Below are 25,566 nucleotides of genomic sequence, written 5' to 3'. Positions count from 1 at the left end.
GTGTGATCAGGAGTGATCAGGTGTGATCAGGTGTGATCTGGAGTGATCAGGAGTGATCAGGTGTGATCTGGAGTGATCAGGTGTGGAGTGATCTGGAGTGATCAGGTGTGATCTGGAGTGATCAGGTGTGGTGTGATCAGGAGTGATCAGGTGTGGTGTGATCAGGAGTGATCAGGTGTGATCAGGTGTGATCTGGTGTGATCAGGAGTGATCAGGTGTGATCTGGAGTGATCAGGTGTGATCTGGAGTGATCAGGTGTGATCTGGAGTGATCAGGTGTGGTGTGATCAGGAGTGATCAGGTGTGATCAGGTGTGATCTGGAGTGATCAGGAGTGATCAGGAGTGATCTGGAGTGATCTGGAGTGATCAGGTGTGGTGTGATCAGGAGTGATCAGGTGTGATCAGGTGTGGTGTGATCAGGAGTGATCAGGTGTGATCAGGTGTGATCTGGAGTGATCAGGTGTGATCAGGTGTGATCTGGAGTGATCAGGTGTGATCAGGTGTGATCAGGAGTGATCAGGAGTGATCAGGTGTGATCAGGTGTGATCTGGAGTGATCAGGAGTGATCAGGTGTGATCTGGAGTGATCAGGTGTGATCTGGAGTGATCAGGTGTGATCTGGAGTGATCAGGTGTGATCTGGAGTGATCAGGTGTGATCTGGAGTGATCAGGTGTGGTGTGGTGTGATCAGGAGTGATCAGGAGTGATCAGGTGTGGTCAGGAGTGATCAGGAGTGATCAGGAGTGATCAGGTGTGATCAGGTGTGATCTGGAGTGATCAGTATCTATGGGGGCTAATGTTACTTTACATAGACGTGATGGAACTGACACTACCGAGTCAGTGTTCTGACTTCTCTCTTCTTTGCTCTCAAATCTCCAGAATAAATTAGATTCTCAATAGCAATAGCTTAGTTATAATACAATACAAAAACATTATTCAAAAAGTGTGTTTTGAAGTGGAAGTTATTGATTATGATGATTGTTTTCCTATTTCCCCCCCAGCTTCACTTCTTTGAATGTATGCTCTGGTAACTATCACAGCCGGTGGGTGATGTGCCCTACGCTCTCTGCTCTGTACCTGTGGAATCGCTGCACCTCGTGGGCACTGCCCAGCATGTTGCTCCTGTCCTCAGCCAGCTGCTGCAGGGACCTCCAGCGATTATTCAGCTCCTGCACATAGAATGACTCAGGTAAAACAGCACGCTACACTCTTCGGTTTGCTCAGCCCTTGTGCCGTCTGTTCCTTCGAGTTTTAGTGTTATAATTGCACTGATTTAAAGCATGAGAACTAAACACCCCCTCAATGACAGAGAGACACACATCGAATCATTAGCTCATTAGCATTTAGCTGCATAAACTTGGAGACCATGATTTAAGGCGAGGTGAGGAACGCTAAATTAAACATTAACTCACATAACCATGCAAATACAATATGTGCTAGAAGTGTGCTAATGTACAGAGTGTGTTTGCTGCTCACAGACATCGATGCACAGGCACGTGGAGGATGGGTGTGAAGTGCACAGGACTGGATGCATGTTAAGAACATTACATAACACACGGACAGAAAGAACAAAATACCAAAAAAGACCCTAAAGACATGGGATGCTGGATGACAACAGGATGAACAAATGTTATGGGAAACAGGATGAAAGCAAACAGAACTAGCAGTCCGGTGTTAGAGAACAGGAAGAGACAGAACACCAACAAGGGAACCATGCTGATGGGGTTAGTTTTCTGATCACAGTGCAGGACAGGAGAGCTAGGGGAGGACACATTGGAGATGAGGTCCGGGTGGGCAAGTTCATCTTACCTTGATAGTATTAAAGTTAGCCGTTGTTTGAACAACCAAGCGTATATTCTATAGTCAACGGTGAACAAAACACAGCAGAGAGGAGGACAAAAACAGAAAAACACACCAGTCAAGAGCGTTGAGGAAACTCCCATGTTTGTCTTAGTCTTCTCCCAAGACAAACAAAGACAACACACCAATCAGGACAGAGTAAGCACTGCAACCACGGCTGCAGCAGAGCAGCCCCAGACACTGAATGATGATGAATCACACCAAATACTTGTAAATGATTGAGACGTATAAAGTAAAAGGGATTACAGAGAAGGCTCCCGGGTTTTCTCATCAATGTCTTATCATATCTAATGAGGACATGCAACATCAAGACCCACGCCAGTCAGATGTCTTCGGTATGATTGCAGTACATTCCAGCAGCGTCACACCAGTACCAACATCAACCCAGTGCTGAACAGCCATGCACAGTTACACTATCAGATCAAGACTGACAGGCTGGCACATCTTTGCAGTTGATGCCTTTTGTCCAAAAATACATCAAACAGCTGAATGTTTGAATGTATGCTCTGTAGACAGATTTAAGCCGTGAGATGAAGCTTACCTTCCATGGAGATGCAGTCTTGGAATCGGCTTCATCCTGTTTAATGAAATGTATGCGTCATTATACCAGAGTCTTATTTTATTGTTGTGATATTTGAAATGTTTGTTAAATATCAAGCAAAATGGATGTAAAGTGCAGAAAGGGTCAAACCTTGCCAGGAGCAGCACCAAGCAGCTCTTGCTGCTGCTGACAGAAAACAAACAAGATCATTAAATGACAGATAACATGTGGAAGACGGCTCATAAAGTGAACCCAGGGAAGAAGAACTGACCTGAGCCTGAACCATGGGGGCCTCCTCAGCCATGAGGCCCTCAGACTCCAGCTCAGACGCCACTTTGTTGATGTCCCTCAGACGAGACTCATTGGCCTTTAGGTCCTGGACCAAAGAAAAGAACATCATCGTACACTTCTCATGAGACGTGACATGTACAAACACACAGTAGCCATGAGTGCAGTTAAAGCAGAAATATGACCATGAGTTGATTACTCAAGATCAGGTTGTACTGGTTACTAATCAATAACAGCCCTAACGTGATGTTATAGATGTGTGTTACTGGGAGCCGAGTAGTGCAACAACGAGTACAGATGTTTCCATGAGAGTCTACAGAGAGCTGACGGTACCTTCTGGAAGTCGTCAAACTTCTTCTGCAGGACCTCGACCTGTTCCAGGTCAGAGCCCATCTCCTCATTAGTGAGGGCACTCTCCTTCTCGTTGATCCACTGCTGGAGCTCGTTGGCCTCACGGAACAACATGAACTTCTTGCAGCTCTTCTCCAGCATGTCCTTGCGTTTCTCTCCCAGCTCCAACAGAGTACCATACCTGGAAGAAGGTGCACCCACACAATTCAATCACATCACTTAAATTGCCTTCAAAAGCTCATCACCCCTCTTATAGCGCAGCTCATTGAAATAATTGAGAGAATAAATAAGAGAATCTGCTCTTTTGAGGAATCTGTATCTTTTGCTAGTTCTCAAAATCGAGATGATAAAATCTTGTGTGTCGCGCTGAAACAATCAGAACATTTGATGTCGATCAGTCATTGACAGAAAAGTATTTTGATCATTTACAAGTTGTTCAAGTAATTTATTAAGCAAGGATGGAGAACAGTTGCTGGTTCCATCATTTCCACAGTGAGCTCAATTTCTAGTTTTTTTGACTGTTCCTCTAACAGAACGAGCAATTTGAAAATATCGTGGACTCTGACATGTTATACATACAATGAGTTATCCAAAAACACTGAGAATAATCTCCTGACAATGAAAACTCTTTGGTTGCAGTCCTTTAACTGAGCGACTCGTACGCCCAGCGATGTGACAGATGAGAGCACGATGCTGCTGCCTCACACACACTAGAATGAGTGAGGAGAGTTGAACTGTTGCAGTAACTGACTGATTGATCACATTGTACGTTTGCGTCGCAATAATGAATCAAAACACCACATTGCAATGTTAGGAAGAAGAAAGTCTTCAGCACTCAGCGGAAGACCATTTCATCGTCATGTTCTACCCAACAGAGTCTGCAGGAAGTGAGTTCAGAATGAGCTGCTTCTTTGATTCATTTATCAATCTATCATTGATTTCCTACAATAGTTTTGTAATCTACTCTTAAAATGATTTGAAGCAGATTTCAATCAAGACTCCTGGAGCCACTAGGATCAGCAGAATGTCTCTGACTAGCACCTTGAGCCTTGGACAATGTAACCTATGCAATAATGAATGAAGCGCAATATGTGCAGAACAGAACGGCTTATGATATGAGAAAAGAAATCAGAAATGAACATCCAAAGTCAAGCCTGGGATGAGAGGGATGTAAAGGGATCTTCTATCCCTGGACTGGATAGAAGAGGAGCGGGAAGAAGACACACCGTCACACAACATGAGGGGTTCTGGGGTTGGGAGGGATGGAAAACTGAGATGATATTTAGTGGCATCACGATCACAAGAACACGCAGAGGGACGCTGGATCCTACTCACAGCTCTTCCACCTGCTTCATGCGCACAGACACGCTGCAGGCCTCCTTGGTGACAAGCCTGCTCAGAGGCAAGGCAACGCACAGCGAGACAGGATTAAGGGGTTAAACACAGCAGAGGAGACAAGAGAGAGAAGCCAGGGGCGAGGTCATTACTGTTACAAACTGAGCAGGAGAGATGGTCTGATGAAAGTAGAGAAGAGTTAGAGAGCAGAGGAAAGACACTGAAGAGGAACTTCACAAATCCGGAAAGGAGAATTCTGTTAGTAAACTACATTTTGGTTGCAAATCTTCTTTATGGTGTGCGTTTCTTACTGATTATCAATCTGGTCTTGGCGCAGTGCAATGCTGCCGTGTTCGTCCAGCAGGTTCTCCCTGGACGAGGACTGGGTAGGGTCCAGCTTCTTCACATAAGCAGCAGGAACAAAGCCCTGGCGATCGTTCACCTCCACCTTCCACCAATCCTGCAGCGAGAGGAGAGGGACAGATATCAGCAAGTGATGTTCATGAGACACTTAGTGATGGAAACCATCATTTTGCAAATAGAGAGGAGAGGTCATGTGGGCGCTTAATGGAGATGGCAGCTTAGAAAGTTGTTCCTTTTAGTTGAAGGTATAGTGGTAAGCCACTAGAACAACTTCTTAGCTCCTCACAAACCAAACATTGCCTGGTACAATGCCTGGGAAGACTGGTACACTAAGCTCCCGTATGGACGAGGCTGAAGGTCGCTGCAGAGCACCGCTGACACATTCAAACAACAAAACCAAGGCTATCCAAGAAGAAACACAAGAGCTAAGAGCTCCATTTGATGAATTAGATCAAAAAAGATATGATTCAGCTTTTACAGCATGTGATCCCAACAGGGAGCACAGCAAGCCCATAGAATGCCTATTGACCAGACCAGAGGGATGGGGATCACGGACTGGCCTGATCAACATGCTTCACCAGCACAAAGGAGGAGATACTAGGCAGAGCCAGGATCCTGTTCTTACTGGACCACTCCAACCAATGGGAACAACAGGGAAGTGGAGTAAGAAGTAGAAAGGTGCACTAAGCAGTGTCAGACCACTGATGTAATGTGTGATTCATTGAATACAACCTACAACTTGCTCACCCCCAGTCTGTGTAAGGCGTCCTAAAGCACACTTCACTCAAACGGCGATGCAAGCAATGGGCTGGAAGTCATGGTATTATACTGGAACCGGTTAATGGCAGTAAGTGAGGAGTCAGCAGGCACTCAATGGCGCTATAAAACAGGCAATACAAGGTGCTCCGAGAAAGTGTGAGTCACCACAACCATGAGAGGACCTTGATCACGCAGCCATAACTCGATGCAGTCTGCTGCAGCCCCATGAGAGATGAGTGGATGATGGACAGAATTCTACTGTCGGACCAAATAATTATCTTTAATCTCTTGAACATCTTTGGTCAAAAGGTTGACTAATTCATCATTGTTGGATTGCTGATCATTACAGTGACTGACAAATGATGAGATAAATCACTAGGAATTAGCATCCCTAATCCCCATATTAATGTACCTACCGGTAAATGTGATGCAACATGCAGAATATCTTGAAGTTGAGTTGATGGGGAGTCAGACTGAGCTGCTTTGCTCTGTACCTTGTTGGTGCTGTTGAGCAGGGTGAGGATGTCCCCCTTCTTCATGGTAACCTCACGGGGACTCTTCTCCTGGTAGTCGTACAAGGCCAAGACCAGCTCCTTCCCGGTCTCATCATCAGTCGGTGCCACTTGTTGCTGCTCAGTTAAACAAACATTTAGAGTCACTGATTTCTGTTCTGCTTTAACTGAAGAAAGTTAGATTAGCTGAGAAATCCCACAGTCTAGCCACCAGAGGCTGCATTAAAAAGCCCTGCAACTAAGCTGAGCACATGTGCAGTGTTGCAGAGTGTGAAGAGGGATGAAGTTTTACCCTGCAGGACTGGGCCTGTTCCTTCAGAGCATGGATGCTGCTGCCATACGCACTCAGGTCAGACATCAGGGCCTCATGCTTCTTCAGCAGAGCCTGTGGAAGACAGCAGCACAACTGCATCTATCAAAGGCATGTATGTAGAGGCTTGTGCAATGAATGGAACACTAAAATATTAACAAATGATATAGTTTATACTTCATTGGCAAGTAGCTGAAAATGCATATGTAACATTGACATAATGATATTTTGTGTGCCTCAGCAGAGTCCTCGTCTTTGCCGTAGTCTGGGCTCCCCACGATAGGCTCCTTCTCCCTCATCCAAGACTCGGCCTCGTTGGCATCAGCAAAGTACTGCTGGGCTTGCAGAGAGTCCTCCAAGTCCTGTCTCCTCTGGGAGGCCTTGGCCTTCAGCGTGTCCCAGCGTCCATGTAGCTCAGCCAGCTTAACTTTCACATCCTCTCCAGCAAAGTGTCCTGTGAACCCACCAGAAGAATCATCAGCATTTTGAATGTTGGGACAATACTTCATTAAGGTCACCATTAACTCGTAGGAGATACCAAACAAGGCTTGTTTGAATTGAATACCTTCCTCCACCATGGCTTCTCCTTTCTGGGTAACAGCCTTAATGCGAGGCTCATGCCCGGTGATCTCAGCCTGCAGCGCCTGGTGCTTCTTCAGCAGGTTCTGGACACCAATCAGGTCTTTGCCTGAGGAAAATATCAAGAATGACGTTTTGTAAAACTTCACTAATCTGAAATACCTGAGGGTGGTGCTTCAACTGAAACTGAAGCATCCTCCAAGTTCACTGCTCATCTCTGTAAAGTGACAATTTTATAATACAAGTAAAAACAGCTAACAAGTTGTACCTCTGTTAGTAGAGGCAGCAATGGGCTCTTTCTCACGGATCCAAGTCTCCTCGTCCTCCACGTCTCTGAACAGCTGCTGGAGCCGCAGAGAGTCGGACAGTTTCTGTTTGCGTGCAGCCATGGGCTCCCGCAGAGCGTCATAACGCCCCACTAGAGCCTCCTGCTTCTTGCGGATGTTGTCGGCATCAAAGTGTCCCGCCTCTTGGAACTGGCGAGCCTGGATTGTTATGCCATCGATGCGATCCTGGGAGAGAACAATTTATACATTAGCTATTTAATTACTGTGAACTAACTAGTGTCAGTTAGTATCAGGCATGCCTTCATGATGTAAGCCCAACATTAGGCACCTGGTGAGCAGCCACGTCGGCCTCCAGCAGTGCATGTTTCTTCTGCAGGTTCTGGACACTAGTCAGGTCTTTCCCATAGTCGTCTGAAGCCAGGTGGCCCTCAACCTCATACAGCCACAGCTCAATGTCTTCTACGTTCCTGTTGAACTGCTGCTGCTGGTTAGCCTCACGCAGCTTGATGCCTGAAGAAATCAAACTCACAATCAGAACTCATAAAGAGTGGTCATACCATCAGTGATGGGGTGCTGCCTGCAGAGACGTCATGATAGAAACATTTTCTACCACAATTCAGAGGAAATATCACGGTTTCTAACCAGGATAGTTCTAATAGGCCTAGAGTTAATGAACTAAAATAGTTATCAACTAAGGCATAAAAATACACAATTATAAATATTAGAAAGAGATTGTACCGTTATTCGTGCTGGGCAAGTTAACGCGCTATTATCGCTTTGACGCATTCATTAATTAACGCAGACATTTATTTTATCGCACGTCAACGCATTTTTTTTATTTATTATTATTCTTTTTTTTATTTTTATTGAAAGACAAGCGACAATACATATACATAACAACAAGAGGATGACAAGAACAGTGGGATAAAAGCCAGCAAGCATCCTATAGTCAGACTGCCTCATGTTTATGGTTTTGTATTGGAGATATGTTGTCCCTTCAGGGTTGCCGTAGAGAAAAGGCGACTTCCGCTGCTCTCCCTGGAGACTACTGGACATCGCTGGTAAAGTCAGCAGACACTTACATGTTAGTGCACCTAAATGCTGAAATTCACCGTAAACGCATTCAAACGGCACGGATCGGGAGCGAGCGAAGGACTTTGAAAGTTAGCGGAAAGATTAACGTGAGACAACATCCGGTTTCTTCAGACGAACATCCGGTTTTCAGAATGCCAACAAAGTATGAATTATGTTCACATAAGTATGAAACATGCTACCTGCATCTCGTGAACCAAATGTTATTGCCCTTTTGTTCATATAGCAGTACTTTAAAATAAAAGTGCGCAATACACTACTTTTGAATTCATTGTTGAACTTTGCCATAACAATGCGATTAATCGCAATTAAATATTTTAATCGTTGCCCAGCACTAATTTGTATTGATTCTTTTAGTTATGTCTAATAGGTTGCATAGAGCTCGTGTTAGGAAGTTAAACAGCTCAGAATTTACTCTCTAATATCGATTTGATGTTGCTGTGAAAACATCTCCTTTAAACAAGTTAATCACCAAAACTACATTTTACAAGATTACATCTGAACACATGATAACGTTATGGTGTACCTTCGCCCAATATTCATTTACATTATGGTGCGTTCAAGCTCCACTCAGTGAATGGAGCCTTGAGCAAGACACTTGACCCCAAAATGTCTCCCCCTTCCTGTGCCTACGGTGGAGGTGCATTACCACCACATGGACTGGAGTTGCTACACTATCATTCATGGGCTCTCCCAGTCTCATGCTCAACTCGGGAGGAGCTGCTGAGTCAAGTGCCACACTGAATGGCAACATTCTTCCATCTGAAAGGTGCAGATATACTGAAACTGCCCTTCAGCTAGATCATTTCATGACCTTCTTCTTTATTACATCTTGTAGTTGTATTTATTGATTGTACTTGCTCGATTGATGCAGATGTCTGGTTTCATATCTGTTGTTTGACGATGAGTGTTTCTTGTCCTCGGGTCTCTCATGAAGACATCTCACTGAGACCCCTGAATAACTAAAGTAATGTCTTTCCCACACTGACATACAATAGTAGTGCCACATTTGATCTTACAATTTCCCATTTGACAATATTAACTTTGTACTTTGATGAAATCAAATTGATATTGATATACTGATGTACTGTAGCACCTCCATCTACTTCAGATCTGTTGCAGAGCTTTCCTACAGCCAGTAGTACCTTTAAGCTCAGTGGCCTCCAGCAGTTTCTTCCACTGGGAGCTGACTTCCTCCATGCGGCCTGCAGTCTCAGTAGAGGCATAATGCTTTCCATCCAGCAGCTCCTGGCCAGACTTCTGCAGGGCATCAATGCGGCTCTGATTGGCTGACAGCTCCGCTTCAAAGGCCTGGTGCTTCTGCACCTTGCCCTGCAGGTTGGAGGGGTCCTGTTGTCAAGAGAGCAGAAGGACGGTTGGAAAATGGAAACTTCAGAAACAGTGAGGATAACGTGGGGATGTGCAAAAACATTGAAAAATGGAGGACACATCTCCGCACAACAAGATCTCCAACTCTTTGATGAACTACCTTGTAAGCCTCATCTGTGGCCGTCTTCATCTTCTCGTTGATCCAGCTCTTGAGCTCATCAGAGTCCCTAAAGAACTGCTGCAGGTGGAAAGAGTCCTCCAAGGCAGCACGGCGAGACTGAGCACGCTCATGCAGGGCGTTGCGCCGGCTGAGCAGCTATGAACGTGAGAAAGAAGAGAAGACATGTTGCTTTTGAGTTTGCATTGAGTGACGATGACAAAATGCTGCAGCTGCTTAAGCATTCAGTGGTCGTATTGGAGGTGATTTGATTGAAGGGAATGTTGAGTACTTACAGCATCTCTGCGGGTGGCCACGTCCTCTTTGGCATAGTGGTTGTTTTGGATTAGTTTGGTAGCAAACTCATCCAGGGCCTGGAGACATACAAGACAAAGGAATTCTAAATATATCCTATTTCATGTAAAACCTGACCTACAAAACATGTACAACGGAGTAGCAACAGTATTTCAGTAACAGGATGTGTGGACACACTGGAGAAGCTTACAGTGATCTTCTCTTCCTGGGCACTGAGGGACTTCTCAAAGTCCTCGTGTTTCTTCAGCAGCGCCTCTACGCTGTCCAGGGAGTCGCCGAGGTCTTCATTCAGGAGGAAAGCCTAAACAATGCAGATACAACATTACATAGTGCTTTATCACATCAACTACTAGTGCAACTCGATCCTGAAGAAAGGTTTTGGTTAGAGTTGGGCCGGTGTAAAAACATTCAAACTCAGAACTGAATCAGTGTTGTGAATTTGACTCCAGGTGTTGCACTTGACTACCCTAAGAGAGCCTGGTCCGAAGTTGTTGCCAACAGTGGGGCTAACCGCCTTCACTCGAATCGGTTGGTGCAACTCATCTTGTCTCCCAAAGAAACACATGAACTTTCTAATAAAGAAGCTGAACGTGCACCAGGACCCCCCCCCCCAGCTCTACTGAAACCTTGGCTCGGCAGACAGTCGTGGTTCTGTTAGTCCCATATCTAGAACACTATAACATCCGTAATATGTAGAAAACAATATTATGTGAATAATGTTGTAAAATTGCCTTATGATGCAACACAAGCTGGATTTAGCATGGTGACACCATCGGCACAGGTTGCTGATGTAGGCCGATCTACATATACAAATCAAACTGGTGTCAGCTCGTACAGCGGCTAGCACCAGCAAAACCCCAAAGCGACCCAACTCTAGTTTTGGTGCCAGTCGCTGTGCCAGGTTACCTCTTGTTTGCTCATCCAGTTGTCAACTTGCTCTGTATCTCTGTAGAAGAGCTGCAGGTCCATGCACTGCTCATACTGCTGCCTGCGCACCTCCCACAGCTGCAGCAGAGACTCCTTCTCCTCAGCGAGGACGTCCAGCTACACACAACACATCATTGTGAACATGTGAGCTGGTAACACATGACACATGGTGGTGCGCTGCTATAGAGAAGTAGAAGAACAGTCTGGATGATGTCACAGTCCTACCTTCTCCTTGACCTCTTCAGAAGCGTAGTGTCCTGTACTGAGCAGGGCCTGGCCAGCTTCATCAGTGGCTCTAAAACTGTCTTCATGAGCATCAATCTCTCCCTGGGACACACAAGAGACAACCACACATTGCTGCTTTTTACATTTGAAGGAAATGTTTCATTTGAATCCGTATTCACCTTTTAAAAGGGCAAAGCTAAAATGGTGGTCCTTGACCTGAGAGACTTTACCTTATGCTCCTGGTGGCGGTCCAGCAGAGCCTCGGCTCCAGCCACGTCATTGGCCAGTTCGTCAGCATTGATCAAGGCTTTCATCTCTGTCACCCAGCTGGTCAGGTCCCTGAAGTCAGCAGTGAAACGCTGCAGCCTAAAAACAGACCACAAGAGGGCAGCAGTGATGAGTTCTGAAGAGAAACGTTCAACAGTGTAGAGCCGCACCCAACGAGTAGATAGTGCAGATTACCTTTTAAATTCCTGATTATTAGAACAGAGAATTTACCTGAAATGAATATTAGAAAGTTTGCTATTTGGTACGGACTATCAAATATATTCAATAAATCAATATGTGAAAACTTTATTCAATCTTCTTAAAACAAACAAACGTAACAAGATAATGGACCTGCTGGAAGAAATACTGGACTTCAAATGATAAAGACTGACACAGACTAGTCTCCTCACAGAGTGGTATCCCTCAGATGGATTTTCTCAAATATAAATATGAAGAGTAAGAATAAAAGTTTGGAGTTTGACGTTACTCCATACAGAGAGCGATGCAATGTGAAGCGACAGAACTGATCTGCACAAACCTCAAAGTATTGTTTCAACATTATAGATTGTTCTCAGCCGATCGAAACTAAACCACATACCAGGACCTTTCCAAAGCTTTAAGGGTTTCTTTATTTTTCAGTCCATGAGCATATAAACCCGACCGTGACGGTTCATAACCGATGCACGTCTGCTCTGTTACCGGTAGGAGTCGTTCAGACGGGTGTGGCGCTCAGCGGCCAGAGTGCGAATCTGTTCCCACTTGGTGACGAGTTCGTCTTTCTTCAGATGGATTTGTGAGGCATTTTGTGGATGTGTCTGCTGTAGGCGCTCTACATCACCACCCAGTGTGTTGACCTGGAGCGAGAATAGAAAAGGAGACAATGAAAGGTCTGGAACAGCTCTCCGTGCTGTATGCATGTGGATGTTGGGGAAAGCATCTTCTTGCCTTATCTTCCAGGGCAGCCAGGTCTCTCTCCAGCCCCTCGTGTTTGCGAAGCAGGGCCTGCACACTGGCCAGGTCACGACCAAAGTCATCAGAGGCCATCAGCTGCTCCTTCTCCTTGATCCAACTGATAGTCTCATCCACATCCCTGTTGTTGGAATCAAACACACAAGTTTGTATTTACATTATCTTCATTACATTTCTGTGAAAATCAACAAAGAAAGATGGATAAGTGTCCATATTTGAAGGGAAACATCAATGGAGTGAGTTTACCTGTTGAAGCGCTGCACCTCAGCAGCCCCAAACAGCTTGCCCTGCCTCTGCTGGGCCAGGCCCTTCAGGCGCTGCCAGGCCGCGTTGACCTCGTCCTGCTTGCGAACTATGAGCTCAGCCTCAGGGTGGGCTTCCTGGATCAGCTTGGTTGCCAGCTGGTTCACCTCATTCACACGTTCCTCGTGGGCAGCCAGGTCAGTCTGGAACTCCTCAAACTTCTTCTGCAGAAGCTCCACATGCTCCAGGTCCTGACCCAGCTCCTCAGAGGAGGCCATGGCCTCCTGCACATGGACGCAGATGAAAAACATTAAAATATTACATTCAAGTCTAAAAGCCATTTAAATTTAACTTTTATTGTGAGGTCATTCAGGACCTCGCAATAAAAGTTCAACTTGAAGATGATTTGTGCACTTACAGCTACAGCTTGTTGTTGCTGTCAGAGTTATTTCTAGTAGTTTAGTTCTCTTTATTAGTTACTGGTGAATCCCCATTCAAATGAATTGGTACCATTAGTCTCAGGCCATCTATTTAGCTTTCAACTCCGATTACAATTACCTTTAAATGAGGACAGATATTTCGTCTTTATGTTTTATTAGAGCAGCTAAAGAGCAAACAGAAAAATAGCATTGACTTTATTCTGCCGAAGGCTAGAAGCAAACAGAAACTTCTAACAATGCCCCAAAACACACGAGATGTTCATTCACTCCAGAAGCACCGTTTCTGCACATAAGCCATGCTGTTGAAATAAAGATCTGACCTTGTCACTGATCCAGTCCAGGGCATCTTCACACTCTCGCAGGTACTGGACCAGTTTCTGGGCCTGCAGGAGACGCGTGCCCTTCTCCTTGGTCCTCTGCAGCAGAAGGTCCCACAGGCGGTGCAGCTCCTCCAGACGGGTCTAGTGTACAGCAGGGGAGGACATCTCCAACGTTAGTGCACAGTGGAGAGGGAGGCAGAAGGAAAAAGGGCAAACACTAGTGAGTAAACATCTGCGCTCAAGACATGATATCATTGTAGTCTTCCCTCTATAATGAACTGCTATGCATCTCAATAGAAAGGAGAGTCCTGGAGTGTTAAAGGTATTTGCTAGGTCATCCGTTCAAAGAGACCACCTGGAACAAGAACAAATCCACGAGCACCGTTCCTCTGTGAGGCATTACTTCAATAAATACAACAGTTCGTCCATTTCCTAGCAACAGCATCACGAGAAGGGACAGATTTCAACGAAGAGCCAGCTCTGGAAAAATGTTCACAGCACTCAAGAGTCACATGACACACGGTCCACAGCAGCTCAACACCTACTTGTATATATTCTCCCATATCGACACTTGTAACTATGGGTCTTTGTTGTGTCCGGTAAGGCGTGTAGGACTGATTCAGATGGAGCAGGGTATTCAGTAAATATGCATATTAGGGTGAGCACAAACAGCATTGGGTGCCTTACTCGAATGGTCTCAGAGGAGAAGTGTCCCTCGCTGATCATAAGGTTTCCAGTGTCGTCCAGTTTGATAATGGCCCCGGAGTTGGCCTGAACTTCAGCTTCAAAGGCCTGATGCTTCTGCAGCTTACCCTGTTTACAAGAACACACATATATATGAGAGAGCGAGAGCGAGATAGAGATATATATATATATATGGGGTGTAACGGTTCACAAAAGTCACGGTTGGGTTGGGTACGATACAGTGGAGCCACGGTTCGGTACAGTAGAAAACTATAAATGCCAGAGAAATGTACTTGATTTTAAAATATATTTATTCATTACAACTAACATCATAAAGTTATTCTATGACTTTGAACAATGATGGAACTATACCTGAGTGACTCATCTTCTGGGGTGTCTTCTTAGCAACACATCAGCATCAAAAACAAAAACTGCTCCTTAATGTTATGTAGTATTGTTACTTACATCTTGTATTGTTACTTACATCTTGCTTACATCTTGTATTGTTACTTACATCTTGCAAAAGACATTTTTAATCTCAATGGGACTACCTGGTTAAATAAAGTTCTTAAATTTTTTTTTAAATTTTTATTCAAACGTATTCGTTCGTCATGCGTACCGAACCGTGAGCCTCGTACCGAACGGTTCAATACACCCCTAATATGTATATATACATATATATAGATAGAGATATAACTAAACTGTACACAAAGAAAACAGCCCGACAAACCTGCAGGTTGGAGGGGTCCTTGTAGTTCTCATCAGAGGCGATCTGCAGCTTCTCCTGGATCCACTTCTCCAACTCGTCAGCGTCGCGGCGGAAGAACTGAAACCGGTATGAGTCCTCCAGCTTTGTCCGCCGCATAATGGACAGCTCCTTGAAGCGCCGGTAGCGGTCCAGCACCTGCTGCCGGCGTTCCTGGATGTCCTCGGCTGTCTCCAGCACTTTAGCCCCTGCGGTGTCCATTTTCTGGAAATACACCATGATAAGAATCATCAGTAAGTTTGTACTTTTTTAAACAGAAAACACACATTTATATTATGGTATTGACTGGAAGTCACACCCACAGCCAGTGAGGATTCTTATCATGGACGCAATGCACAGAGATAGATGTTCAAACCTGTTTTTCCAAGAAGGATTATTCACAAGTAGTTTTTGGCCAATTGTGACAGACTAACACACACAAACACACGGACATACAAAGAGCAGAGAAATGGCTTGAAACAGACTGTGTTTGCAGCCATCGGTGATCCCCCCACAGAATCCTACATGTAGGCTATAATCTATACAGAAGAAAAATTGTCACAAGCGGTTATTATGTCACAAAATGTGCAGACAGGACCGTATCTGATCCAACAATCACCGGCCTACGTTGACCCCCCGCCAGGTCTCAACAACGAGGTTTAGAAATATATATTAAAAAATACATTTTTACAATGTTTTTTTTTTAAATACAGTTTTATGCAAGTTAGTCCTGCGGCATAGCAGACCAATTGTTCAAATTGTTCTAAAAGCACCAAAATTGGCACACATGTAGATTAATATATTCTAAACATTTTTGGATATGGAGGCATTCAAGATTAGCCATGTGGAAGATATGGCGCCATTGTTCAAAATGGCCGCCATTTACCTTTTTTTTTTTACATAATTCCTTTTTTTTTACATCAGAATTAACATCAATAAGTGTTTAACAGATATTTAGATGAATCTTCTCAAAAATGGCTCCCAAACTTGCCGCCATTTTGTGGAAAAAGTAGACATTTGATGAAGATTTCAATACTTTATTTCAAAATTCAATTTTTTTTTCAAATTGCTGGCAAAATTGCAATGGAATGGTAGTCAAAATAATACACAGAGTACGGGGAGTTTACAGTATGGTCAAATTGTAGTTATATAGTCGACCAGAAGCCGTCTCTAGGCACAGTACTTACAGTTATACATTTATGGATAGATCTAATATAAATGAACAAATCTAAGTGGACACAATAAACAGTTGCCAATACAATAACTTTCAGTATTGTGTAATCCTGCAGTACATACATGTAATACAATAACGTAGATTTTGCCACACTATGATTCTGAACTTTTCAAATCTGGTCACCAGGATTATGAATGTCTACAGATCATAATGTTGGCTAACAAGTTTTCTGTCCTAATCTACTGGCATTCGCCTTCACAGAAACACAGACCAGTGCATTGCAGTGAAGCGTTCTTGCACTTGCAGCGTTTTCTGCAGCCTTTCTTGCATCCGCAAGACACCAGCTCATAGCAGGTCTTGGATGCCTCAGGGAGTGTGGTCCAGAGTGGTGTGTAGGGCCCATCATCACTCCGATGCCAGCCCCAGTCTGTTGGTGGAGGGAGCACGGGCTCTGGTACCAATGCCTGGCCCCAGACATGACCACCCTGAAGGGCAGATCTCTTCACATGCTGCTCCAGAGCAGCGTAGGTTGGCGGGATGTTCTGAACAGAGCTCTTCTTTGCAAAGAGCTTCTTTCTCGCCTTGTTGACGTCCTTGCATTTGCTTGTGCGGTCATACAGGAGTATTACAAACCTCTCGATGACATGCATTGTATCCTCTTGGATGCTTGTGGGTGCATTTGCCAGACTCAGCAGGGCATCAGTGAGTTCTGGCAGCGTGTTCCATGTTGCCCAGGCAGATTTCTTCCCATGTCCGACGAAGGCTGACACAGTATCACACCCTGTGATGGCATGAAACATTGGAAGAGCACATGTCTTCTCTGGACCAAGGGAGGAAGCTATTTCATGGGCTGCAATGTAGCGGTAGTTCTTGCCTGTCCCAAAGGCTACCCAGAGTTCGTCTCCAGCTGGTAGTTTCTGGACTACCATCACTGCTAGGACCACGACGTCAGTGTCTACTGTTCGAACCTGTATCTGGTGGTGACCATGTTGTGCAGCATGTGCTACATGTAGCATCATGCGAGTGTCTGCCTCTTCTTGGTTGCATGGTGCGAGTGAGTTGACGTCCTCTTGGTGTGGAACACAGATCACCTGCTCCCCATCAGTGACCACCAGTTCCTTGCCTTCTTCTTGAAAGGACTCTGCAAGCATGGTGGAGAGGTAGCTGAAGAGCTCCACTTTGTTGCCATCAACTCGCAGGAAACTTTGCCAATTTCCTGGTATAACTGCCGAGTCGACAACACGCCGACGTACTCCCTTTCCACGGTGTTCTCTGGTTGATGCCTTCAGGGAATCTGCTCTGTAGCTGTCCCACACAAGGTCAAGACGTGATACATGTTGGAGCTGTTGTACAACGTATGGGATGAACACTTGCTGTGCATATTCCTCGAACGTGTTGGCAGTACCCGGCTTCAACATCTGTACGATTACTGCTCCATCGAGGACAACAGCAGTGACAGTAGGCGCTTCAGACTGAGGCTCAGCATGGCCTTCAAGGCACACCAGCAAGTCACTCTTGCTCCCTAGGTACAGTCTCCCTCCGTCAGATAAAGCTGGAGGGCATTGCTGGTTTTCATGCCTGAAGAACTCTTCTAGATTCCCTTTACGGGTCTGGCAGCTGATATATAATCGTGCGAAGAGCGCAACATCATTCTTCAGAAATCAACACTCAACACTATACTATTACTGCAGCCGCCGTCACTGCCACCACCGCTGCCGCTGCAAAGTAAAACTCATTTTTCTTGTAAAATGGTAGCCATTCTATTTGGTAAGCACACAAGTATGTGTAATTGTACAATACTTTTCACCTCTAGCACACTTATCACCTCTAGCATCCACAAAAAGACAAATTATGGTACATATTCAATGACGCTAATGTTAAATAGCGGCCATTTTGAAAAATGGCCGCCAAATGTGCTACGGGGAGAATCTTGAATGCCTCCATATCCAAAATTGTTCAGAATGTATTAATCTACATGTGTGCCAATTTTGGTGCTTTTAGAACATTTTGAACAATTGGTTTCGTATTTTTTACTATGCCGCTGGACTAAGTAGCAAACTCATTTAGGGAATAACTTGGAACTATGAGGCAGGATATAAAAGGACAGACTCCCATCCTGTCTCAAGCTGAGCAACCAGCAGCTGAAAGAGTCAAATGCCAGACGGGGTGGGGAGCCGGAAAGTCCACATGCATGGGACAGTGCTGGCTTCAGTACACAATGGAATGGCTGCAGTTGGCTTCTGTGTCCACTGTGCCTCTGACCCACGGTCAGCGCAGCCTCAAGCTGTGGCTAAACACTAGCTAGCAACCTTGTTGAAACAAGACGTGATGTTGAACAGGCCTTCATACTAGCTTCATCTCTACGATGGCACATTGTGAAGAGCTGCAATGAAAACTATTCAGAAAACTAAATACAAACAGTGAAATCAATTTCAATTATCAGTGAAAATAATGAGAGTGTGGACTGCTGGTGGTTTTACCAGATTGCAGTTGCTCCAGCCCTCTGGTGGCTCGTACCAGTTGGACATCTTAAAACACTTAACCACTGCTTAGCTGAGAACTAATTCTTTGTTTCTGTGCCAGACTCCACCCACCAACAGACGGACACAAAGAGAGACATCGATCTGTCAAACCAAACCCCGAGCACAAAGGCTGAGTGCAGGGTTGGGGGGGTGTGTGTGGAGTGAGTCAGGCCTAATGTAGATCAATGGGGTTTTTTGTTGATGTAGCAGATTGTGTGACAAAGAGCGTGAGACAGTCTCCTGGTCCATGCCGACACTCAATGCATGGATTAGTGCAGTCAGCAGCTTTTTAACCCGAGGCGCCAGAGCCAGCATTAACACATAGACACAACCCCGCCCACCAGCACCCTCCCCCACGTCCTAGCCTGTCCCAGTTCACAGAGCGCTTAAAGCTTCTCAGGGATTCCACTGAGAGAACCCAGACTCATTGTGCACAGTGATGTCAGCACAAGGGTTCTTCCTCTCCCTTTACCATCCTTATGATCTCACCTCCTCACTCCTACACAAAGACCCATTCACTAGCTGGCTGAAACAAGACATGCAGCGTGAAGCTGAAAACACTGAGAAAACTGTACTGAAGCACTTTCTTTGATTAAAAGAATTGTGCATTGAGGATAGATAAATAGATAGACTTTATTTCATACTCAGGGTCCATACAGACAGATACATAAAAAGACAGACAAACAATAAAAGTACATAGGCCTAGCAATGCCTTACAAAGTGACAGCTGTACCAATGTCGCCACAGCTGGGACTGGTAGCGTGTGGTACTAAACCTTATGTTTAGGAGTTGTGTCTTTGGTCTGTTTTGGAGAATACGGCACCAAACTACACGTTGAGCTTTAAGTCACGCCAGCTGTGGAGTCAGAGTACGAGCGTGGCCTTACAGATCTGTGACACCACCAAATACAGCCCTGCAACTGCTGATAGCACTTCCTCCCATCTTACATCAGTAGATAACAGCTTTGCCTCTCTTCACCCCCCTGCTCCTCTGGGTAACACCCACACAGTGATATCAGCCCACAGTACTGCTGGCTTCTACTCCACTGACGGTTGGACTTATACAACCATGAGTCCTTTTCTATCTCCTCTTACAGGCAGAACTCTAATGTAATGCTGGGCGGGAACTTGGAACTATGCCAGCAGCATGTGACTTTCAAAGTCCACTTGACGGGTAGAGAAACAGCCACTATTACCGCCTCTCTGGTTATCATGATGCAGAAGTGTCCATTAGGAGCAGCGCATTAAAGAAGGGTATCCGTCCTCTATACGCACAGATACTAGTACTCCTTCAGCTAACTTGGCAACAAACACAGTAGCTGAAACAAAAAGTCAAGAAACCTGAGCAACTGGAATAGAAATCGATAAATTGCTCAACTCAAATGTTCTCCTGAGAGCAGCAATGCAGCATGAAGGCCAGCTGGCTGGCTGAGCTCCTCACAGCCTCAACAGCAGCTGCCTACGCAGCAATGAGCCAGACTATTCATAGACCTATATACCTCTCCTGCTGAAAACAGAGCTGTAGATGATCACGACTACATGCTATATGTAGAACAAGCTGCTACTCTGACTCAAAGCACTCCGAGGAGAGAGGAGTTCAAAGGTTAACCCTGAACCCATGCTAAAGCTTAGCTCCACTCATTCCACTTCAGAACCAGATGGAGCTTGTTTGCGGAGTACAGAATGTATTACATATGCTGGGCGTTGTTACATGAAGCAAGGCCAACCCTGACATCAGACCCCGTCTCAGAGAATACAGCAGGTTTCCAGTAGATTCATACATTGCAGTGACCTCATCAGAGGTGCACAGAGCAGTGGACGAAGTCATTCACTGAGCAACGCCCAGTTCCTCTGGTTATGTGTTGTGAGTTGGGGTCCTACTGACGCCACACTGGGAGCATTCTGCAGGACATGGGAGCGCCTCATGAGACCAGGCCAGTCCATTTCCCTACTGGGGGGGACAGAGAGACAAAACACGCATTCTCCTGAGCCTGTACCACCTCCAGCTGACCGGCATCCCCTCTGCTTCACAGCATGGCCACACAGAAAAACACTTACAGGGGAAAGTAGTCACATGTAACTTATATGTGATGGACAAGTACACAATCAAATAAATCGGAAATTTGAAGCAACTGTAGTCAGTCAGCAAAATGTGTATCCTTTAACTACCAACTGCTAGTGTTAACCCCATACGTGATGTTGACTTTATATAAATAGACTTACATTAAGGTTATAAACTACTAATGACATCAGTAATCCTAGCGAACACAAGCTGCTCATATTAGACCGATAACTAGCAGGCATCTCATCTTCTTAAGCAACAAACATGGTAAGATTATAAAATGCGTGATAGCTTAGTGTATTCTACTTTCAGGTAAGATCACATTTTCATGCAAAGAATATCACACCAATAAAAGACATGCAGCAGAAATCTATCCGTTTCTGGAGTTATTCAGTAAAAGGTCCGGATGGTGCTGCCTCAGGAGGAGAGAAGGCCAACACAGACAACGCATGCACAGTTCAGATCACCAGCCACTTACCACGTCCGCAGGACACGCAAATGAAACAGAAAAGGGCATTTTCATACACAAACACCTGTCGTGTGACAGGATGAAAATAAGAAATCATACACACATCAGATATTTCCAGTGTGGATCCTGAGGTTTTCTGGAGTCTTGGTTGATCAGAAGGCTACATCTGTGATGAAGTCATAGTCTGCAGCAATGTGCACATCTGTAGTACACTCCTTAAAGCTCCACTAGTGACTGAAGAAACGAAGGCTCATCCACTCATCCGCTCCGCAGCACAGACGCATTGCACCTGCAGTGACTACGCTGCACAGAAGAGCAAGCCAAGAAGTAGCCCAGCCCATGCGCCTCTCTGCGCTCAGTGACCCTGCTCCTCCTCCACTTCTCTCCCAGTGCTTTACTCAGCAAAACAACACCATCTCACCAGCCTCCACTCCATCACCCGTCCTCTACCAAAGCACAGGAGTACAGCCAGACAAACATGGAGGTTACCTCGAGTTTGGGTTTAGTAGCGGTCGACATGTCAGTCTGTGTAGGAGCATGACATTCATCTCACAATCAATAAGAGGCCATCAGCAGTCGGTAGTCAGAATAGGAAGATGCTCTCACAGGAAGCATTATGTTTCAACTTCATCATGATAGCGTTTCACAAGTCAATGCATCAAGAATCACTGTACATTTGAGATGGACTCTTCCATTCAAACAGTCTTAAAATGTCAGCAGTAGAACGTGTTAGCCGCCTGAACTGACCGCCCTAGGGGGGGGGGGGGGGGGGGGGGGTCTTATTTGGGTCACTGTCAAATGCAGTTGCAATGAAAGACGTCAGAGGTTGAGAGGGAGTTTGGAGAAGAGAAAGATATAGGTTTATACTCACTGTAGAGATCTAGGCTGTATAGCTGTACATGACTTAATAGAGATGGACTACAGAGCTGGCCCCGCCCTGCTGAGTGCTCTCCTAACAGCATTATTACAGGCTTTGTTCTAAACATTCTGAAGTCCAGTTATGCTGCAAATTAACAATGGAATGAGCAATATTCATTGGGGAAAAAGACAATCACGTAAAAGGAAAACATGTACTTGTTCCTTTGAACAGGAGAACACGCTCTAATGATGTCCAAGTCAGTTGTAACACGGAGAACAATATTGTCCGTATTCAGATATGACATGAAATCAAGTAATGATTATAATACAATCCAATTCAAATGAGGCAGCGTAGCGGGACATAGACTCGGCCCTGGGAATATCTGGGTAGTATTTCAGGCAGTACAGCTCAGAGAGCTGTCCCACTTAGCCTCCATGTTTTAGTAGAACATCAACGTGAGGTCAGGATTCAGAGCAGACTTAGATTCTGCTCATAAAATGTGAAACCTACTGGCCATGAAAGCGGTCCTGTTTATACCTTGACAAGCTTAGAAAAGGCTCATCCATTATCGTCTGGATCAATAACTCTCCTGTTCTCCGTTGCTGCCGTTTTACCTTTGGATGGCAGGAGGCTACTTAGAGATGAGATCAGTGTAACGGCCACACGTTAGTCATAGTAGTGCAACCATGACACTCGTCAGGGAGGATTCAAAGTTTCAAAGTTCAAAAGTTTAAAAGTTTGCTTTATTGTCAATTCCACAATGTACTGAACATACAGGGGAGTTGAAAAGACGTTTCTCTCTAGTCCAACATATAAACATATAAAGTGAATACAGTGCAATAGATTAAAAAACATTAAAAAACATTTAGACAATAAATATATATAATAAGGGAAAAAAAACAAAAAAAGCTATCAATCTGTATTTAGCAGCAGTTGGACATGGGGAGTCTTAAAATAGAGGAGGGAGAGATTCCAGAGAGTTCAGCTTCCTAACAGCCTGGTGGACGAAGCTGTTTGAGAGTCTGGTGGTGCGAGCACGGAGGCTCCGGTATCTTCTCCCAGAGGGCAGGAGGCTGAAGAGACTGTGTGAGGGGTGGCTGGAGTCGCGCACAATCATGGTCACTTTGCGGATGAGGCGAGTGTCATATATGTCCTGCAGGGAGGGGAGTGAGGCACCAATGATCCTTCCAGTTGTGTTCACTATGCGCTGCAGGGCTTTCCTGTTGTAGTCAGTGCAGCTTCCGCCCCACACAGTGATGCAGTTTGTCAGGATGCTCTCAATGGTGCCTTGGTAAAAGGTGCACATGATGGGTGGTGGTGTTCTTGCCTTCTTCAGTTTGCGGAGAAAGTAGAGGCGCCTCTGGGCTTTCTTTGCCAGTGATGTTGTGTTGGCTGTCCACGAGAGGTCCTCACTGGATAGATGAATAAATCTATACTCTTATCATAAAGCAACTCTCTATGCCTATCAAATGGCTTAACTGCATCTGCTTAACTGCATCTGCTATGGCCCAGGCCCATTAGACATGCAACATTCATATTTTAAACTGTGCATGCACAATGACAGACTTTAGACTATATAAACTATTCATATACCTGTACTCAAATGAACGTTATGACCAATCAACATGACAAGCAAAGGCTTATGACACATGTCAGTACTATAACAGTTGAATCCATGTACCATGGATATGAAACAGCACATTGAATTATAAGCTGGGGCTTGATTCTCAACAGCACTGGTCCTCCTTTCATTCCCAGTGAGCTGCAGCTTCCTATCTGAAGGTATGTGGAGAACTTGGCACCACCCTGACAAAGGCCTGTCCTGGACGGTCAGCTGCAGAGCTGTGGAATAGCGCACTTCCCGCTGTTTGTCCTGATTCACTTTCAACCATTTTGATGCAAACTACATTGCGTACTAACGTCACTCAGGCAGAGTCTTCACGACCAGGCTCCACTCCCTATGAGCATGCAACGCTATCTACCGACAATACATCAGTCATAGCGGTCTCACAGACTGTTCTGCACGGGGGAGATCCACCAGAGGACACGTCACATGATTAAAGTCTCTCTGTCCGCACCTGAATGACAGCAGAGGAACAAGAGGCCCGACAGAGTAATCAACAGTTCTGGGCGGCTCCCCTCCGCCATGGCCGACCACAGTGGAGCCGCCAACAGAACCGTACATTTTGAATCCACTGGTATTTCATTCATTGAATCAAAACGCGCAATGTACACACTGTGGTTGAAGACCTATTCAATGTATTTAATAGGGATATCAGATTTGGTTTCTAAAAGAGTCCGTTGTAAACTAGCTAGCGGACTAACGTTAGCTAGTAAGCTACCGCTAGCAGTGATGATGGTTAACGTTACGTTGTATTCGCTATCGTGAACACGTTAAACCAGCATTATCATAATGCTGCACTTTCAAGACGGAAAACACAATAGTTATGATAGCGGACGTTAAACATGTCGACTTCTGAATGTTTAATCGACCATTGTGTTTGAATGCAGGGTGATGAATGTTAATGGCAGCTGGTAGGGCGGCTAACGGTAATGTCATCATTGCTAACATCAGACACGGTCTAACCCACAGACAGCTTCAGAGGCACACTGGCGAGCAGTCCGCCTTCATCGGAGCAGTCGGACTGAAAAGCATTGAACAAAAGAACCGCTTGCAGCTAACGTTAGCCGCTGAGCTAGCGAACCCGTAGCAGACAGGGAACACATGAAATGAACGGAACAGGGCACCGAGGAAAGCACGGACTACGTTGTGCAATGTATCCGCTTTAAAATGGCAAATTCAGTCGGAAAGTAAGCATGTTTCATACCTCGGTGGGTTTCTGAAGAGCTTCGTGTCGACGCAGAAAGAAGCGAGGCTGCTCTCTGGGTTGCTGTTTTTTTCTTTTTTTTTACAATGTGACGTAATTTTCTGCAGCTGTCCGGAAAAAACCGGAAACTACCAGACGGACCCGAAACAATAAAGCATTACGCGCACAATATAAACTGTGTTGCCGTGGTTTGTTCCACCCCGATTGTCATATTCGTATAATGCTCAGCAATCATTAAATGCATGTACTGAAAGCTGGTGGGCTGGCTTTGCATCTTCAGACCACCACATTATCTAAATATTCACATGTTGACGCAGTTTTTCAGAATTCCTTCCTTGCACAGGAATACACTTTGACAGACACACGGTGGATAAGGCAGGACAGAAATACACGATACTTGCTGCTCGTGCACTTTGTTAGTCACGCACAATAGAATTCGTGCTGTATTCAGTGCTAGCTGTTTGTATCTTATTCTGAGACGCTGTGCTCCCAGCCCTGTGCCGTTAGTACAGAAAGTACTGTATCTTCATCAATAAACTGACTTTCAAAGACTGTCAGTTATTAACACTGACTGTCTGTGTTCAACTAAACAGCATTTCAGCCCTTACATAATCTTTCCACAACCATCACTTGTCTGTGAGAGATCAGCTGACTACCACAAGGATTTATCAGACAATACATCATCTGTTCATGAGCTGTTACATATTGTTTCATTCATTATTTTCCTGCCTCATTTCTAGTTGAACTGCCCTCTCA

At 45.1% G+C, this 25,566-nt stretch overlaps 1 protein-coding gene across 9 annotated transcripts in view; it reads right to left on the bottom strand.

Annotated features, from left to right (window-relative positions):
* The window catches only part of sptan1 (spectrin alpha, non-erythrocytic 1), a 42,387-nt gene extending 17,470 nt beyond the window's left edge, over positions 1-24,917 (bottom strand). For 2 of the 9 annotated variants that reach the window (XM_079289587.1, XM_079289590.1), the window contains exons 1-28: positions 24,811-24,917; positions 14,883-15,122; positions 14,156-14,281; positions 13,469-13,609; positions 12,712-12,992; positions 12,442-12,586; positions 12,196-12,350; positions 11,460-11,595; positions 11,230-11,331; positions 10,984-11,121; positions 10,268-10,378; positions 10,059-10,136; positions 9,766-9,921; positions 9,422-9,626; positions 7,513-7,694; positions 7,166-7,409; positions 6,884-7,006; positions 6,555-6,772; positions 6,301-6,393; positions 5,991-6,125; positions 4,686-4,834; positions 4,375-4,431; positions 3,022-3,220; positions 2,672-2,776; positions 2,551-2,586; positions 2,401-2,436; positions 1,809-1,856; positions 1,077-1,168 (exon numbers count right to left, since the gene is read on the bottom strand). In XM_079289587.1, the coding sequence (XP_079145713.1) occupies positions 1,077-1,168; positions 1,809-1,856; positions 2,401-2,436; positions 2,551-2,586; positions 2,672-2,776; positions 3,022-3,220; positions 4,375-4,431; positions 4,686-4,834; positions 5,991-6,125; positions 6,301-6,393; positions 6,555-6,772; positions 6,884-7,006; positions 7,166-7,409; positions 7,513-7,694; positions 9,422-9,626; positions 9,766-9,921; positions 10,059-10,136; positions 10,268-10,378; positions 10,984-11,121; positions 11,230-11,331; positions 11,460-11,595; positions 12,196-12,350; positions 12,442-12,586; positions 12,712-12,992; positions 13,469-13,609; positions 14,156-14,281; positions 14,883-15,119 (3,728 nt within the window). In that variant the 5' untranslated portion in view covers positions 15,120-15,122; positions 24,811-24,917. Of the gene's footprint in view, positions 1-1,076; positions 1,169-1,808; positions 1,857-2,400; positions 2,437-2,550; positions 2,587-2,671; positions 2,777-3,021; positions 3,221-4,374; positions 4,432-4,685; positions 4,835-5,990; positions 6,126-6,300; positions 6,394-6,554; positions 6,773-6,883; positions 7,007-7,165; positions 7,410-7,512; positions 7,695-9,421; positions 9,627-9,765; positions 9,922-10,058; positions 10,137-10,267; positions 10,379-10,983; positions 11,122-11,229; positions 11,332-11,459; positions 11,596-12,195; positions 12,351-12,441; positions 12,587-12,711; positions 12,993-13,468; positions 13,610-14,155; positions 14,282-14,882; positions 15,123-21,226; positions 21,371-24,810 lie in introns of those variants that run through there. The other 7 variants (XM_079289593.1, XM_079289595.1, XM_079289589.1 and 4 more) reach the window with 6 other exon arrangements.
* Positions 24,918-25,566: the final 649 nt, after the last annotated feature.

This window comes from Melanostigma gelatinosum (assembly GCF_949748355.1).
Source record: "Melanostigma gelatinosum genome assembly, chromosome: 18".
Lineage (NCBI taxonomy): Eukaryota > Metazoa > Chordata > Actinopteri > Perciformes > Zoarcidae > Melanostigma > Melanostigma gelatinosum.
This window is presented reverse-complemented; position numbering and strand designations above follow the sequence as displayed.